Genomic DNA, 18849 nt, shown 5'->3' with positions numbered 1-18849 from the left:
TTTCAGTCCTGGGAGCAGACCACAGAATACCAATGTAAAACCATAACTGAAAAAGAAGATGGACTATTATGTGTTGAATATTTATTGCCAATATCCAAGTGTAAGAGGGATCACTAGGAGTGAACCAGTTACAGCAGGCTTCTGAAAGGAAGCAGAATTTCAGCCAAGGGTTTCATTTGAGACAGAATGGATGTTGGACGGCACAGTGCCTTGCATGTATAAATAGTATAAAAATTAGTTTGGAAAATGAATGGACATGTGGAAGGATAGGTAGTTGTATAGATAGATGGTAGGGGAATGGAGAGCGGATGGGGATGGGTAAGACACAGTTCCATGGATCAGTTGTTGTTTAGTTGCTACGTCATGTTTGACTCTTTGCAACCCCATGGATGGCAGCACATGACCTTCACTTTCTCCCGGAATTTGCTCATGTCCATTGAGTCAATGATGCCATCCAAGCATCTCATGCTCTGTTGCCCCTTTCTCCTCAGTCTTTCCCAGCATTAGGGTCTTTTCCAGTGAGTCAGCTCTTTGTATCACCTGGCCAAAGTGTTGGAGCTTCAGCTTCAGCATCAGTCCTTCCAGTAAATATTCAGGGTTGATTTCCTTTAGGATGGACTGGTTTGATTTCCTTTCGGTCCAAGGGACTCTCAAGAGTTTTCCAACCCCACAATTCAAAAGTATTCATTCTTCCTTGGTCAACTTTCTTTTTGGTCCTACTCTCACATCCATACACGACTACTGGAAAAGCCATAGCTTTGACTATACGGACCTTTGTTGGCAAAGTGATGTCTTTGCTTTCCAATATGCTGTCTAGGTTTGTGATAGCTTTCTTTCCAAGGAGCAAGCGTCTTTTAATTTCATGGCTGCAGTCAGCATCTCCAGTGACTTTGGAGCCCAAGAAAATAAAAACTGCCACCATTTCTACTTTGTCCCCGTCTATTTTCCAGGAAGTGATAGGACTGGATGTCATGATCTTAGTTATTTGAATGTGAAGTTTTAAGCCAGCTTTTTCACTCTCTTCTTTCAGCTTTATCAAGAGGCTCTTTAGTTCCTCTTTGCTTTCTGCTATAAGGTTATTGATATTTTCCCCAGCAATCTTGATTCCAGCTTGTGATCAGAGGTCATCAAATAAAGGGACATCTCCTTTGAAGATATCAATCTAAGCAAATGAAACCATAGTAGATGTCATTTTTCAATCATTAGGACCACTTCCTTCTTGATTCTCTTATTGAACCCACAAAGCCACAGTCCTGAGCTTTGAGGGTAGATCACTCTACTGAGCAGACCAGCTTGTGGTACAGCCCAACACTACACTTAGCAACACCAGCCAGCCCCATGACCCCTGTTACTTTACCAGATACTTAAAGAGGGTCAAGGCCTAGGGTCGAGCTGGATCCCGTTCCCTGAGACCACTGCAGGTTGGAGCCCACTCCCTGGGGAGAGCAGAGCAGCTCTGCAAACCTTGAGAGTCCTTTCTGGTGCCAAGTTTGCAGCTTTAGCTTAAGGCGAAGCATGGGCTAGTTTGGGGTGAACAGTGAAAGTATAAGGCTGTGCTGACTGCCATCTACTGGATGTTGGTTGTGTAACTCACAGGCCTTCTGCTCATTTTGGTCTGGAACAGAGAATGAAGAAGTAAAACTATCATCAATCAGCCTTTTCTGTTTGTCTCTAGCTGGAACCAGGCAGACCCTTGCCGTCCCCGAATGACCTCAAAAGAAAAATACTCATCAAAAACAAACGACTGAAACCTGAGGTTGAAAAAAGTAAGTCAAATACACTCATCGATGACAGAAGGCATACATACGTTGCATCTTTAGACATTTCAGCAATCTCGAATGAAACATACATTAAAACCACTGATTGGGGAGGAAGTGGGTCTAATGGTCTATATATTGTTCAGAACAAAGTTGCCACATTTCCACTCAAGTTTAGTTTCTACATCAACCCATTCTTGCAATGGGAAAACCTATTTGTATATTTATAGATCAGCATTTGGAGGAATCCTCAAGAAAGATGAGGGGAAAGCGAAAAAAGCAGTTTAGAATTTATCCAGATAAAGCAGCTAGCACTTGATCAATTCATACACTTTAAAGTCCTCTTTAAAAGTTACCCTTTGCAGTGATACGTACTTAACAGGGTTGTAGGTAATATGAGAATGTAGATGTGAATGAGACAGACAGGCAGACAGAGGTGGTTTTATTTAGATATTGCCCCCTCTGTTTTCTGAAAACATTTTCTTTGCAAGTATGTTCTTCCATCAAATCTCTTAGTTCAGTGAAGGAATAACATCAAAAATTGGTATGATTGCATTGTGGCTTTTCCTTGGATATTCTAAACTAAAATTTTGAAATTATATTAACTCCACTGCAATACCAATAATGCCTTAGGACAATGAAAACAACAAAGAAAAATATAATAAAATAAGAAAACTACTAAATTGTATATTTTACATATAATAAAATAAGAAAACTACTAAATTATATATTTTACACATATATACATGTACTGTAGACACATATATACACATGTACTTTTTGATATATGCACACATTTTTAGCAAAGTTGGGATCATATTAAATATACTAACTGTTGGTCAGTTTTAATTCAAGCAATTAAGTATTCTTTTATCCAGTGAGATAGAAATCTGTATACTAATTTTAATTCTAATGTATAAAACTTTTTTAAAATTCTAGTGTATGAAACACTATATAGCATTTATTATGTGGAATATAGTGTAATTTAACCAGTCCCTAGGTGATAGATTTTCACTGCTATGAAAACAATGGTGAACATGCTTGGATGTTAATTTCATGCATTTATGCAGCTTTCTCCTTGGAATCACTTGGTACAGTTAGAGTTGATTGGCCAAAGCATGTGTACATTTTTTATCCTGATGTATCTTATTGTACTGTCTTTCAGAAAAGTTTATACGTCCACTATAATATATGAAGAACACCTGTTTCCCAGCAATATTTTTAATGCTGGCTATTGGGCATCTTTTATATGTGTTCACCACTAATAAAAGAAAAATAATACTTTAATTTTTTAATTGTATATCTTTGATGACTAGTTTCTTTTTATTATTTATGATTTGCCCTCCTATATTTCCCCAATTTAAAAATTATTTCATGTGTCTATCTCATTGACTTTTGAGGGTTTTTATACATTAGGATAATAACTGGATTGTATCAATTGCAAATATTTTTTTCCTGAAGTTTTCCAGTTTCTCTTATGTCACTTAACCGTAGTTGCCATGAACCATGGTCTGTGCCATATGCTACAAATTCTGGGTTTTGTATCAAGCCTCAGAGCCTTCTGAGGGACTGAGCTGTGACTTTGCAGCCTGGTGACCAGGATATGGGGCATTTCCCCTATATTCCAACTATGTTCCAACTATGGCATAGTTGGACATGCCTTCGGGAGTCAAGGCCACCAGGACTGGAAAGGCTGTGGCCATGGCTGAGCCTTGGGAGCCTGGACAATAGGTTTCTCTTCCCTTTTCATCCTTCTTTATGTCCATCTTTAAGCCAGTTTTATAAGTGACTTAACCCTTGTCTCCATCTCCTTGTTTATTTTAATAACAGAACAGCTTGAAGCTTTGAAAAGCATGATGGAAGCAGGAGAATCCGCTGCCCCAGTAAACATCTTAGAGGATGACAATGAAGAGGAAATAGAAAGTGGTGAGTTGTTCTTTTTTTTTTTTTAATTTACACCTCACAAACATAATTTTTTAAAATAAGGAAAACCTAAATTTGTCTCATGGACCCTTTTATATTATGTGACATTTTAATTTCTTGTAGGTACCTGCACCATCCTTAATCTTCTGGTATTTAGGAGTACTTTTCCAAATAGTATGGCTTAGGATTTCCCTACACACTAGATTTTAGTAGCTTAGTCATCTCCTTTTCTGCTATGCCTTCAGCTGTTCAGCAGAAACTAACAGTCAGAGAATCCTTGAAGCACTTGCTATTGAAGACAGGGCTTAGAATAAAAAGAACATTTTTTAGTCCTTTTCTATCAGCAAAACATGAACATCAGTGTTGTTACTCATGACAGCCATTCAGGCGAGTTAAAAGGGAAGGAACATGGATAGGGACCCTCAGTAAATGCTTGGTTTGTGTGCACATATAGTACTTTGGCCACCTCATGTGAAGAGTTGTCTCATTGGAAAAGACTCTGATGCTGGGAGGGATTGGGGGCAGGAGGAGAAGGGGACGACAGAGGATGAGATGGCTGGATGGCATCACTGACTCGATGGATGTGAGTCTCAGTGAACTCCGGGAGTTGGTGATGGACAGTGAGGCCTGGTGTGCTGCAATTCATGGGGTCACAAAGAGTTGGACACGACTGAGCGACTGATCTGATCTGATAGTGAATTAGAAACTCAAAGTCAGAATCAAACTTTCAAGTTCAAATTCCTTCAAATCACCATCTCAGTACAATAAGCTATATTCTAGTAGACAGAATAATTTTTGCAAAGGCAGCTTTGCTCAAAATATTTCAATATTTGCTATTACCTTCTATTTTACTTTGGCCGTATAGCCACAACCATAACCTTTGGTTTTAAATAGGTCATTTGGAAGATTGTGAATGTTGTTAGAAAATTATTTGTTATGTAGCATGAGGATTGATTAACAAATGACATGAAAATTGATTAACAGAATAGCTTGTGTATGCACTGTGTGTCTGTTGATTAGAGCTTTGAGTTTAGCGCTTTTGAGCAAAATAATTTAGAAACGCTTATAGAAACTCTGTTTTTTATATAAATATCTGAAATAGAAGAGTAGATTTTAGGAAAGTTTGACATTATAGATAAAAACCTAAAAGCTGTGAGAACCAACTAATCATACTCACAGCCACTAAAAAAGATTCCTGACGATGGAGGACACTTCATAAGTGATTTGTGTTGCATGTCCAAACCATGGGAACATGACTTACTTTCATAGGTTTTATATGAATAGCAGGGAGGCTGGAGTTAGCTGACGGTATTTAATCAGTGCCCGTTATGGTCATCTCTTACTGTGCAACAAACCACCCCAAAACACTTTACTGCTGTCTCTTCTGGTTCTGTGGGTCACTTGGGCTCAGGATGGGGGCTTTCCCTTTAGTTTCTCATGTGGTTGCCGGCAGACGACATCAAGAGTCATCTGAAGGTCCCCTGAGCCAGCGCCTGATGGCTCAGTCTGAGCTGGTGGTTGGCATTGGCTGGCTGTGACAGCTCGGTTGGATCTGTTGACACAGGCACCCTATGAGGCCTTTCTCTGTGGTGTGGGCTTCTCATAGCACGGTGGCCAACCTCCTTGATGAAATGGCCTGAGAGCTCGTGTTCCAAAGGGCAGAAAACAGAAGCAGCTAAACAATTTAAAAGCTGTGCTTGGGAATGGCATATCATTGCTTCCCCTGTGTTTTATTCATTAGCACACTCTTAGTCCAGGCCCACCCACATTCTGGTGGGTGAGTGAGTAACTAGATTACATTGCAGAAGAGTCAGAGGGAAACTGATACTATTGCAGCTGTCTTTGGAAAATGCAGTCTGCCACATTGCCTATTATTTTATTTCACACTTTTTACAAATCATAAACCTGAACAAGATTTAAAAATAAAATCTTAAAAGGAATGTATTTAAACAAATCAATAAAAAATGATACAAATGAACTTATTTACAAAACAAAAACAAAACACAGATCTTGAAATCAAACTTATGGTTACCAAAGGGGAAATGTCAGGGGAAGGGATAAATTAAGAGATTAGGATCAACATAAACACACAACTCAGTTCAGTTCAGTTCAGTTCAGTCGCTCTGTTATGTCTGACTCTTTGCGACCCCATGGACTGCAGCCTGCCAGGTTTCTCTGTCCATCACCAACTCCTGGAGCTTGCTCAAACTCATGTCCATCGAGTTGGTCATGCCATCCAACCACCTCATCCTCTGTCATCCCTTCTCCTCCCGCCTTTAATCTTTCCCAGCATCAGGGTCTTTTCCAATAAGTCAGTTCTTCACATCAAGTGGCCAAAGTATTGGAGTTTCTGCTTCAGCATCAGTCCTTCCAATGAATAATCAGGACTGATTTCCTTTAGGAGGGACTTGTTGGATCTCCTCGCAATCCAAGGGACTCTAAAGAGTCTTCTGCAACACCACACCTCAAGAGCATCAATTCTTCGGTGCTCAGCTTTCTTTATAGTCCAACTCTCACATCCATACTTGACTACTGGAGAAACCATAGCTTTGACTAGATGGACCTTTGTTGGCAAAGTAATGTCTCTGCCTTTTAATATGCTGTCTATGTTTGTCATAGACATTGCTCCTTTTCTTCCAAGGAGCAAGTGTCTTTTAATTTCATGGCTACAATCAACATCTGCAGTGATTTTTGGAGCCCCCCAAAATAAAGTCTGTCACTCTTTCCATTGTTTCTCCATCTATTTACCATGGAGTGAAGGCACTGGATGGCATGATCTTAGTTTTCTGAAAGTTTAGTTTTAAGCCATCTTTTCCACTCTCTTCTTTTACTTTCATCGAGAGGCTCTTTAGTTCCTCTTCACTTTCTGTCATAAGGGTGATGTCATCTGCGTATCTGAGGCTATTGATAATTCTCCCAGCAACCTTGATTCCAGCTTGTGTTTCATCTACCCTGGCATTTTGCATGATGTACTCTGCATATAAGTTAAATAAGCAGGGTGACAATATACAGCCTTGATATACTCCTTTCCCAATTTGGAAACCAGTCTGAAACCAGTCGGTTGTTCCATGTCTGGTTCTAACTGTTGCTTCTTTACCTGCATAAAGTTTTCTCACGAGGCGGTCTGGTGACTGCCTGACTGGTAAAGTGGTCTGGTATTCCCATCCCTTTAAGGATTTTCCACAGTTTGTTGTGATCTATACAGTCAAAGAATTTGGTGTACTCAAAAAACCAGTTTTTCTGGAACTCTCTTGCTTTTCCTGTGAGCTAATGATGTTGTCAATTTGATCTCTGGTTCCTCTGCCTTTTCTAAATCCAGCTTGAACATCTTGAAGTTCATGGTTCACATACTACTGAAGCCTGATGATGGTGGTGGTTTATTTGCTAAGGTGTGTCCAACTCTTGTGACCCCATGGACAGTAGCCTGCCAGTCTCCTCTGTCCTTGGGATTCTCTAGGCAAGAATACTTGAGTTGGTTTCCATTTCCTTCTCCAGGAGATTTCCCTGACCCACGAATTGAACCTGGGTCTCCTGCATAGCAGGCACATTCTTTACCTACTGAGCTACTAGGGAGGTTGAAGTCTGGCTTGGAGAATTTTTAGCATTACTTAGCTAGCATGTGAGATGAGTGTAATCGTGCAGTAGTTTAAACATTCTTTGGTATTGCTCTTCTTTGGGATTTGAATGAAAACTGACATTTTAGAAAAACTATTAAAAATTCCAACATATGGAGGCTGAACAACACACGGCTGAATAACCAACAAATCACAGAAGAAATCAAAAAAGAAATCAAAATATGCATAGAAACAAATGAAAATGAAAACACAACAACCCAAAACCTGTGGGACACTTTAAAAGCAGTGCTAAGGGAAAGGTTCATAGCAATACAGGCATACCTCAAGAAATAAGAAAAAAGTCAAATAAATAACCTAACTCTACACCTAAAACAACTAGAAAAGGAAGAAATTAAGGACCCCCAGGGTTAATAGAAGGAAAGAAATCTTAAAAATCAGGGCAGAAATAAATGCAAAAGAAACAAAAGAGACCATAGCAAAAATCAACAAAGCCAAAAGCTGGTTCTTTGAAAGGATAAATAAAATTTACAAACCATTAGCCAGACTCATCAAGAAACAAAGGGAGAAAAATCAAATCAATAAAATTAGATATGAAAATGGAGAGATCACAACAGACAACACAGAAATACAAAGGATCATAAGACTACTATCAGCAATTATATGCCAATAAAATGGAAAATTTGGAAGAAGTGGACAAATTCTTAGAAAAGTACAACTTTCCAAAACTGAACCATGAAGAAATAGAAAATCTTAACAGACCAATCACATGCACAGAAATTGAAACTGTAATCAGAAATCTTCCAGCAAACAAAAGCCCGGGTCCAAATGGCTTCACAGCTGAATTCTACCAAAAATTTAGAGAAGAGCTAACACCTATCCTACTCAGACTCTTCCAGAAAATTGCAGAGGAAGGTAAACTTCCAAACTCATTCTATGAGGCCACCATCACCCTAATACCAAAACCTGACAAAGATGCCACAAAAAAAGAAAACTACAGGCCAATAACACTGATGTACATAGATGCAAAAATCCATAACAAAATTCTAGCAATCAGAATCCAACAATACATTAAAAAGATCATACACCATGACCAAGTGGGCTTTATCCCAGGGATGCAAGGATTCTTCAATATCCGCAAATCAATCAATGTAATACACCACATTAACAAATTGAAAAATAAAAGCCATATGATTATCTCAATAGATGCAGAGAAAGCCTTTGACAAAAGTCAACATCCATTTATGGTAAAAATCCTCCAGAAAGCAGGAATAGAAGGAACATACCTCAACATAATAAAAGCTATATATGAAGTTTAAAAATAAAATAAAATTAAAAGCTATATATGAGAAACCCACAGCAAACATAATTAACATTATGGTGAAAAATTGAAAGCATTTCCCCTAAAGTCAGGAACAAGACAAGGGTGCCCACTTTCACCATTACTATTCAACATAGTTTTAGAAGTTTTGGCCACAGCAATCAGAGCAGAAAAAGAAATAAAAGGAATCCAAATTGGAAAAGAAGAAGTAAAACTCACTTTTTGCAGATGATATGATCCTCTACATAGAAAACCCTAAAGACTCCACCAGAAAATTACTAGAGCTAATCAGTGAAAATAGTAAAGTTGCAGGATATAAAATCAACACACAGAAATCCCTTGCATTCCTATACACTAATAATGAGAAAATAGAGAAATTAAGGAAACAATTCCATTCACCATTGCAACGAAAATAATAAAATACTTAGGATTATATTTACCTAAAGAAACTAAAGACCTATATATAGAAAACTATAAAACACTGGTGAAAGAAATCAAAGAGGACACTAATAGATGGACAAATATTCCATGTTCATGCATCAGAAGAATCAATATAGTGAAAATGAGTATACTACTCAAAGCAATCTATAGATTCAATGCAATCCCTATCAAGCTACCAAAGGTATTTTTCACAGAGCTAGAAAAAATAATTTCACAACTTGTATGGAAATACAAAAAACCTCAAATAGCTAAAGCAATCTTGAGAAAGAAGAATGGAACTGGAGGAATCAACCTGCCTGACTTCAGGCTCTACTACAAAGCCACAGTCATCAAGACAGTATGGTACTGGCACAAAGACAGAAATATAGATCAATGGAGCAAAATAGAAAGCCCAGAGATAAATCCACACACCTATGGACACCTTATCTTTGACAAAGGAGGCAAGAATATACAGTGGAGAAAAGATAATCTCTTTAACAAGTGGTGCTGGGAAAACTGGTCAACCACTTGTAAAAGAATGAAACTAGAACAATTTCTAACATCATACACAAAAATAAACTCAAAATGGATTAAAGATCTAAATGTAGACCAGAAACTATAAAACTCCTAGAGGAGAACATAGGCAAAACACTCTCCGACATAAATCACAGCAGGATCCTCTATAATCCACCTCCCAGAATATTGGAAATAAAAGCAAAAATAAACAAATGGGACCTAATTAAACTTAAAAGCTTCTGCACAACAAAGGAAATTATAAGCAAGGTGAAAAGACAGCCTTCAGAATGGGAGAAAATAATAGCAAATGAAGCAACTGACAAAGTACTAATCTCAAAAATATTCAAGCAACTCCTGCAGCTCAATTCCAGAAAAATAAACGACCCAATCAAAAAATGGGCCAAAGAACTAAACAGACATTTATCCAAAGAAGACATACAGATGGCTAACAAACACATGAAAAGATGCTCAACATCACTCATTATCAAATAAATGCAAATCAAAACCACAGTGAGGTACCATTTCACGCCAGTCAGAATGGCTGCTATCCAAAAGTCTACAAGCAATAAATGCTGGTGAGGAAAGAGAACCCTCTTACACTGTTGGTGGGAATGCAAACTAGTACAGCCACTATGGAGAACAGTGTGGAGATTCCTTAAAAAACTGGAAATAGAACTGCCATACAACCCAGCAATCCCACTACTGGTCATATACACCGAGGAAACCAGAAGGGAAAGAGACACGTGTACCCCATTGTTCATCACAGCACTGTTTATAATAGCCAGGATATGGAAGCAACCTAGATGCCCATTAGCAGACGAATGGATAAGAAAGCTGTGGTACATATACACAATGGAGTATTACTCAGCCATTAAAAAGAATACATTTGAATCAGTTCTAATGAGGTGGATGAAACTGGAGCCTATTATACAGAGTGAAGTAAGCCAGAAAGAAAAACACCAATACAGTATACTAATGCATATATATGGAATTTAGAAAGATGGTAATGATAACCCTGTATGCAAGAGAGCAAAAGAGACACAGATGTATAGAACAGTCTTTTGGACTCTGTGTGAGAGGGAGAGGGTGGGATGATTTGGGAGAATGGCATTGAAACATGTATATCATATATGAAACTAATCACCAGTCCAGGTTCAATGCATGATATAGGATGCTTGGGGCTGGTGCACTGGGATGACCCAGAGGGATGGTACGGGGAGGGGAGTCAGAGGGTGATTCAGGATGGGGAACACATGTACACCTGTGGCAGATTCATGTTGATGTATGGCAAAACCAATACAATATTGTAAAGTAATTAGCCTCCAATTAAAACAAACAAATTTATATTAAAAAATAAATGAATAAATAGAAAGATTTTTCAGTAAAAAAAAAAAAAGAAAGAAAACTGACATTTTCAGTCCTGTGGCCACTGCTGTGTTTTCCAAATTTGCTGGCATATTGAGTGCAACATTTTCACAGCATCATCTTTTAGGATCTGAAATAGCTCAACTGGAATTCCATCACCTCCACTAGCTTTGTTCACAGTGATGCTTCCTAAAGCCCACTTGACTTTGCTTCTAGTATGTCTGGCTCTAGGTAAGTGATCACACCATCATGGTTATCTGGGTCATGAAGATCTTTTTTGTATAGCTCTTCTGTGTATTCTTGCCCCTCTTCTTAATATCTTCTGCTTCTGTTAGGTCCATACCATTTCTGTCCTTTATTGTGCCCATCTTTGCTTGAAATGTTCCTTTGGTATCTCGAATTTTCTTGAAGAGATCTCTAGCCTCTCCCATTCTGTTGTTTTCCTCTATTTCTTTGCATTGATTGCTGAGGAACGCTTTTATCTCTCCTTGCTATTCTTTAGAACTATGCAATCAAACGAGTATACCTTTCCTTTTTTCCTTTGCCTTTAGCTTCTCTTCTTTTCTCAGCTATTTTTAAGGCCTGCTCAGACAAGCATTTTGCCTTTATTGTATTTCCTTTTCTTGGGAATGGCACCCCACTCCAGTACTCATGCCTGGAAAATTCTATGGATGGAGGAGCCTGGTAGGCTGTAGTCCATCAGGTCGCTAAGAGTCGGACATAACTGAGTGACTTCACTTTCACTTTTCACTTTCATGCATTGGAGAAGGAAATGGCAACTCACTCCAATATTCTTGCCTGGAGAACCCCAGGGATGGGGGAAGACGGGGTCGCACAGAGTCGGACACGACTGAGTGACTTCACTTTCTTGGGAATGGTTTTGATCACTGCCTCCTATACAGTGTCACAAACCTCCATCCATAGTTCTTCAAGCACGCTGTGAGATCTAATCCCTTTAATCTATTTCTCACTTCCACTGTATAATCATAAGGGATTTGATTTAGGTCATACCTGAATGGTCTAGTGGTTTTCCTGACTTTCTTCAATTTAAGTCTGAATTTGGCAATAAGGAGTTCATGATCTGAGCCACAGTCACCTCCTGATCTTGTTTTTGCTTACTGTATAGAGCTTCTCCATCTTTGGTTGCAAAGAATATAATCAATCTGATTTCGATATTGACTGTCTGGTAATGTGCATGGTTTAGTCTTCTCTTGTGTTGTTGGAAGAGGGTGTTTGCTATGACCAGTGCATTCTCTTGGCAAAACTGTGTTAGCCTTTGCCCTGCTTCTTTCTGTACTCCAAGGCCAAATTTGCCTGTTACTCCAGGTATCTCTTGACTTCCTACTTTTGCATTCCAGTCCCCTATAATGAAAAGGACATCTTTTGGGGGAGTTAGTTCTAGAATGTCTTGTAGGTCTTCATAGAACCATTCAACTTCAACTTCTTCGGCATTAGTGATTGGGGCATAGACTTGGATTACCATGATATTGAATGGCTTGCCTTGGAAACAAACAGAGATCACTCTGTCATTTTTGAGATTGCATCCAAGTACTGGCATTTTGGACTCTTTTGTTGACTATGAGGGCTACTCCATTTCTTCTAAGGGATTCTTGCCCACAGCAATAGATATAATGGTCATCTGAATTAAATTAAAATTAAATTAAAAATTGCAGTCCATTTTAGTTCACTAATTCGTAAATGAATGTCGACATTCACTCTTGACATCTCCTGTTTGACCACTCCCAATTTGCCTTGATCCATGAACCTAAGATTCCAGGTTCCTATGCAATATTGCTCTTTACGGCATTGGACTTTACTTCCATCACCAGCCACATCCATAACTGTGCATTGTTTTCTCTTTGGCTTTGTCTCTTCATTCTTTCTGGTGTTATTTCTCCACTTTTCTCCAGTAGCATATTGGGCACCTACCGACCTGGGGAGTTCATCTTTCAGTGTCCTATCATTTTGCCTTTTTATAGTGTTCTTGGGGTTCTCAAGGCAAGAATACTGAAGTGGTTTGCCATTGTTTTCTCCACTGGACCACGTTTTGTCAGAACTCTCCACCATGACTCATCCGTTTTGGGTGGCCCTACAAGGCATGGCCTTTTCATACTGTTCATGGGGTTCTCAAGGCAAGAATACTGAAGTGGTTTGCCATTCCCTTCTCCAGTGGACCACATTCTGTCAGATCTCTCCACCATGACCCTCCCGTCTTGGGTTGCCCCACGGGCATAGCTTAGTTTCATTCAGTTAGACAAGGCTGTGGTCCGAGTGTGATTAGATTGACTAGTTTTCTGTGAGTATGGTTTCAGTGTGTTTGCCCTCTGATGCCCTCTTGCAACACCTACCATCTTACTTCGGTTTCTCTTACTTGGGCGTGGGGTATCTCTTCACGGCTGCTCCAGCAAAGTTCAGCCATTGCTCCTTACCTTGGACAAGGAGTATCTCCTCACCGCCGCCCTTCCTGACCTTCAACGTGGGAAAGCTCCTCTAGGCCCTCCTGCACACGTGCAGCCACGGCTCCTTGGACGTGGGGTTGAATACTGAAAGAGAAACTCCCCAGATCAGTAGGTTCCCAGTGTGCTACTGGAGATCAGTGGAGAAATAACTCCAGAAAGAATGAAGGGATGGAGACAAAGCAAAAAGAATACCCAGCTGTGGATGTGACTGGTGATAGAAGCAAGGTCTGATGCTGTAAAGAGCAATATTGCATAGGAACCTGGAATGTCAGGTCCAAGAATCAAGGCAAATTGAAAGTGGTCAAACGAGAGATGGCAAGAGTGAATGTCGACATTCTAGGAATCAGCGAACTAAAATGGACTGGAATGGGTGAATTTAACTCAGATGACCATTGTATCTACTACTGCGGGCAGGAATCCCTCAGAAGAAATGGAGTAGCCATCATGGTCACAAAAGAGTCCAAAATGCAGTACTTGGATGCAATCTCAAAAATGACAGAATGATCTCTGTTCGTTTCCAAGGCAAACCATTCAATATCACAGTAATCCAAGTCTACACCCCAACCAGTAATGCTGAAGAAGCTGAAGTTGAACGGTTCTATGAAGACCTACAAGATCTTCTAGAACTAACACCCAAAAAAGATGTCCTTTTCATTATAGGGGACTGGAATGCAAAAGTAGGAAGTCAAGAAACACCTGGAGTAACAGGCAAATTTGGCCTTGGAATACGGAATGAAGCAGGGCAAAGACTAATATAGTTTTGCCAAGAAAATGCACTGGTCATAAAAAACACCCTCTTCCAACAACACAAGAGAAGACTGTATACATGGACATCACCAGATGGTCAACACTGAAATCAGATTGATTATATTCTTTGCAGCCAAAGATGGAGAAGCTCTATACAGTCAGCAAAAACAAGACCAGGAGCTGACTGTGGCTCAGATCATGAACTCCTTATTGCCAAATTCAGACTTAAATTGAAGAAAGTCTGGAAAACCACTAGGCCATTCAGGTATGACCTAAATCAAATTCCTTATGATTATAGAGTGGAAGTGAGAAATAGATTTAAGGGCCTAGATCTGATAGATAGAGTGCCTGATGAACTATGGAATGAGGTTCATGACATTGTACAGGAGACAGGGATCAAGACCATTCCCATGGGAAAGAAATGCAAAAAAGCAAAATGGCTGTCTGGGGAGGCCTTACAAATAGCTGTGAAAAGAAGAGAAGCGAAAAGCAAAGGAGAAAAGGAAAGATATAAGCATCTGAATGCAGAGTTCCAAAGAATAGCAAGAAGAGATAAGAAAGCCTTCTTCAGCGATCAATGCAAAGAAATAGAGGAAAACAACAGAATGGGAAAGACTAGAGATATCTTCAAGAAAATCAGAGATACCAAGGGAACATTTGATGCAAAGATGGGCTCGATCAAGGACAGGAATGGTATGGACCTAACAGAAGCAGAAGATATTAAGAAGAGATGGCAAGAATGCACAGAAGAACTGTACAAAAAAGATCTTCACAACCCAGATAATCACGATGGTGTGATCACTGACCTAGAGCCAGACATCCTGGAATGTGAAGTCAAGTGGGCCTTACAAAACATCACTATGAACAAAGCTAGTGGAGGTGATGGAATTCCAGCTGAGCTATTCCAAATCCTGAAAGATGATGCTGTGAAAGTGCTGCACTCAATATGCCAGCACATTTGGAAAACTCAGCAGTGGCCACAGGACTGGAAAAGGTCAGTTTTCATTCCAATCCCAAAGAAAGGCAATGCCAAAGAATGCTCAAACTACCGCACAATTGCACTCATCTCACACGCTAGTAAAGTAATGCTTAAAATTCTCTAAGCCAGGCTTCAGCAATATGTGAACCGTGAACTTCCTGATGTTCAAGCTGGTTTTAGAAAAGCAGAGGAACCAGAGATCAAATTGCCAACATCCGCTGGATCATGGAAAAAGCAAGAGAGTTCCAGAAAAACATCTATTTCTGCTTTATTGACTATGCCAAAGCCTTTGACTGTGTGGATTACAATCAACTGTGGAAAATTTTTCAAGAGATGGGAATACCAGACCACCTGATCTGCCTCTTGAGAAATTTGTATGCAGGTCAGGAAGCAACAGTTAGAACTGGACATGGAACAACAGACTGGTTCAAAATAGGAAAAGGAGTACATCAAGGCTGTATATTGTCACCCTGCTTATTTAACTTATATGCAGAGTACATCAGGAGAAACGCTGGGCTAGAAGAAGCACAAGCTGGAATCAAGATTGCCGGGAGAAATATCAATCACCTCAGACATGCAGATGACACCACTCTTATGGCAGAAAATGAAGAGGAACTCAAAAGCCTCTTGATGAAAGTGAAAATGGAGAGTGAAAAAGTTGGCTTAAAGCTCAACATTCAGAAAACGAAGATCATGGCATCCGGTCCCATCACTTCATGGGAAATAGATGGGGAAACAGTGGAAACAGTGTCAGACTTTATTTTTCTGGGCTCCAAAATCACTACAGATGGTGACTGCAGCCATGAAATTAAAAGACACTTACTCCTTGGAAGGAAAGTTATGACCAACCTAGATAGCATATTCAAAAGCAGAGACATTACTTTGCCAACAAAGGTTCATCTAGTCAAAGCTATGGTTTTTCCTGTGGTCATGTATGGATATGAGAGTTGGACTGTGAAGAAAGCTGAGTGCCAAAGAATTGATGCTTTTGAACTGTGGTGTTGGAGAAGACTCTTGAAAGTCCCTTGGACTGCAAGGAGATCCAACCAGTCCATTCTGAAGGAGATCAGCCCTGGGATTTCTTTGGAAGGAATCATGCTAAAGCTGAAAGTCCAGTACTTTGGCCACCTCATGCGAAGAATTGACTCATTGGAAAAGACTCTGATGCTGGGAGGGATTGGGGGCAAGAGGAGAAGGGGACGACAGAGGATGAGATGGCTGGATGGCATCACTGACTCGATGGACATGAGTCTGAGTGAACTCTGGGAGTTGGTGATGGACAGGGAGGCCTGGTGTGCTGCAATTCATGGGGTCGCACAGAGCTGGACACAACTGAGCGACTGATCTGATCTGACAGGGCATGGCTTATAGTTTCATTGAGTTAGACAAGGCTGTGGTCCATGTGATCAGTTTGATTAGTTTTCTGTGATTGTAGTTTTCAATCTGTCTGCCCTCTGAGGGTTAAGGATAAGAGGCTTATGGAATTTTCCTGATGGGAGAGACTGACTGTGGGGAAAACTGGGTCTTGTTCTGATGGGCGGGGCCATGCTCAGTAATTCTTTAATCCAATTTTCTGTTGATGGGCGAGGCCCTGTTCCCTCCTTGTTTTTTGACCTGAGACCAAACTATGGTGGAGGTAATGAAGATAATGGCGGCCTCCTTCAAAAGGTCCCCTCCATGCACAGCCGTACACAGTGCCCTCGACCCTGCAGCAGGCCACCGCCACCCCACTGCCTCCACTGGAGACTCCTGGACACTCACAGGCAAGTCTGGGTCAGTCTCTTGTGGAGTTACTGCTCCTTTCTCCTGGATCCTGGTGCCCACAAGGTTTTGTTTGTGCCCTCCAAGGGTCTGTTTCCCCAGTCCTGTGTAAGTTCTATAATCAAATCCCACTGGCCTCCAAAGTCAAATTATCTGGGATTTCTCAGTCCCTTTGCCAGATCCCCAGGTTGAGAAATCTGTTGTGGGTCCTAGAACTTTCTTAACAGCGCAAGGATTTCTTTGGTATAATTGTTCTGCAGTTTGTGGGTTGTCTGCTCTGCTGCTCTATGGTGGGGTTAATGGCGACCTCCTCCAAGAGGGCTTATGCCACAGGCTGTGTGACCAGGTAGCTGCACCCAGAGCCCGTGAAGCAGGCCACTGCTGACTCGTACCTGTGCAGGAGACTCAAACAGGTCTGGTCAGTCTCTGTGGGGTCTCTGGGTCCTGGTGCACACAAGGTTTTGTTTGAACCCTCTGAGCATCTCTGGCAGGTATGGTGTTTGTTTCTAAATGCTGTTTCACCCCTCCTACAATCTTACTGGGGCTTCTCCTTTGCCCTTGGACAAAGGAGGTGGGGTATCTTTTTTTGGTCAGATCCAACATTCTCCTGTTGATGGTTGCTCAGCAGCGAGTTGTTATTTTGGAGTTCTCATAAAAGATAAGTGCCCACATCCTTCTACCCCACATCTTGCCAGCACAGAATTAGTCTTTTGCATTCTATTGTTTTCCTCTATTTGTTGCAATGATCACTGAAGAAGGCTTTCGTATCTCTCCTTGCTATTCTTTGGAACTCCACATTCAAATGGGTACATCTTTCCTTTTCTCCTTTGCTTTTCATTTCTCCTTTTCTCAGCTATTTGTAGGGCCTTCTTAGACAACCATTTTGCCTTTTTTCATTTCTTTTTTCTTGGGGATGGTCTTGATCACTGCCTTGTACAATACCATGAACCTCCACCATAGTTCTTCAGGTACTCTGCCTACCAGATCTAATCCCTTGAATCTGTCTGTTAGCACACAACTACATATAAAATAGATAACTAACAGGCACCTACTGTATAGCACAGGAAACTCTAGTCACTCTTCTTAATAACCTACATGAGAAAAGAAACTGAAAAAGATTGGATAAATATATGTGTATAACTGAATCTCTTCACTGTACACTTGAAACTAACACAACATTGTAAATCAGTTATACTCCAATAAAAATATTTAAAAGATCAATAAAGTACTTTTAAACCTTGAAAGTCTGAATATTATATAAAAACTGACCCTTAACTTTAGGTTAACTTTCATAGATGATAATCAAAAACATGTTACTAGATAATAATCCAGTAAAGCTATATAATAATGAAATACATTAAGAAAAATAATAATAATATTAATGATAACAACAACTACAATTGTTGTACCAACTGTGATCGAGTGCTTTACGTCAGTGCCTCCTCGAATCTTTATGCAACCAATGAAACAGTTATTACATTCGTTTTTCAGATGAAGAAACTGAAGCTTAGATAAATAACATATGTTACATGCGGTGCCACCGCTGGTTGGCAATGACACTAAGACTCAATCTCAAATTGCCTTGACTGCAGGGTCAAGTCCTTTTGCACCTCACAACATTGTCCTTCTAATGTATAGAAATACAAAGAACAGAAATATGCAAAATCATTGTTTGTCTTTAAAAAAGGAAAAACAATATAAATGATATGAGTCAGAGATGTGAAGTTTCTTGAACATACACACATTCATCTAAAATGAGGGGTCAGTATGATCCACTTATCATCCTTAAGGCTACTTTCCCAACTTTTATGCAGATGCTCATCATTCCTAGAGACAAAATAAATTTGCCTCTAGTAACTCCCATGTTATTCCAGAAAAGTTTGTGGTAAAGTTTTAGTTGTTCTGACAGAAATGTGTTAATTCATACGTACCTGAGTTTCTCTCTAATGGTAGAGATGTCTGCTATCCCCATTACATATGAGTCTTATGTCCCTTCAGTCATACTTGAGTTTAGTTCTGGTCAACCAGT

General features: G+C 40.0%; 1 protein-coding gene across 14 annotated transcripts in view; it reads left to right on the top strand.

The window, feature by feature from the left end:
• PLCB4 (phospholipase C beta 4) overlaps window positions 1-18849 on the top strand; it is a 480542-nt gene that overhangs the window by 377723 nt on the left and 83970 nt on the right. For all 14 annotated transcript variants that reach the window (XM_044928306.2, XM_025264595.3, XM_044928310.2 and 11 more), the window contains 2 exons: window positions 1676-1766; window positions 3588-3683. In XM_044928306.2, coding sequence (XP_044784241.1) covers window positions 1676-1766; window positions 3588-3683 — 187 coding nt within the window. The remainder of the gene's footprint in view (window positions 1-1675; window positions 1767-3587; window positions 3684-18849) is intronic.

Source organism: Bubalus bubalis, chromosome 14 (genome assembly GCF_019923935.1).
Source record: "Bubalus bubalis isolate 160015118507 breed Murrah chromosome 14, NDDB_SH_1, whole genome shotgun sequence".
NCBI classification, from domain to species: Eukaryota; Metazoa; Chordata; class Mammalia; order Artiodactyla; family Bovidae; genus Bubalus; species Bubalus bubalis.
The sequence above is the reverse complement of the archived record's forward strand: the minus strand, read 5'-3'. Positions and strand labels throughout refer to the sequence as shown.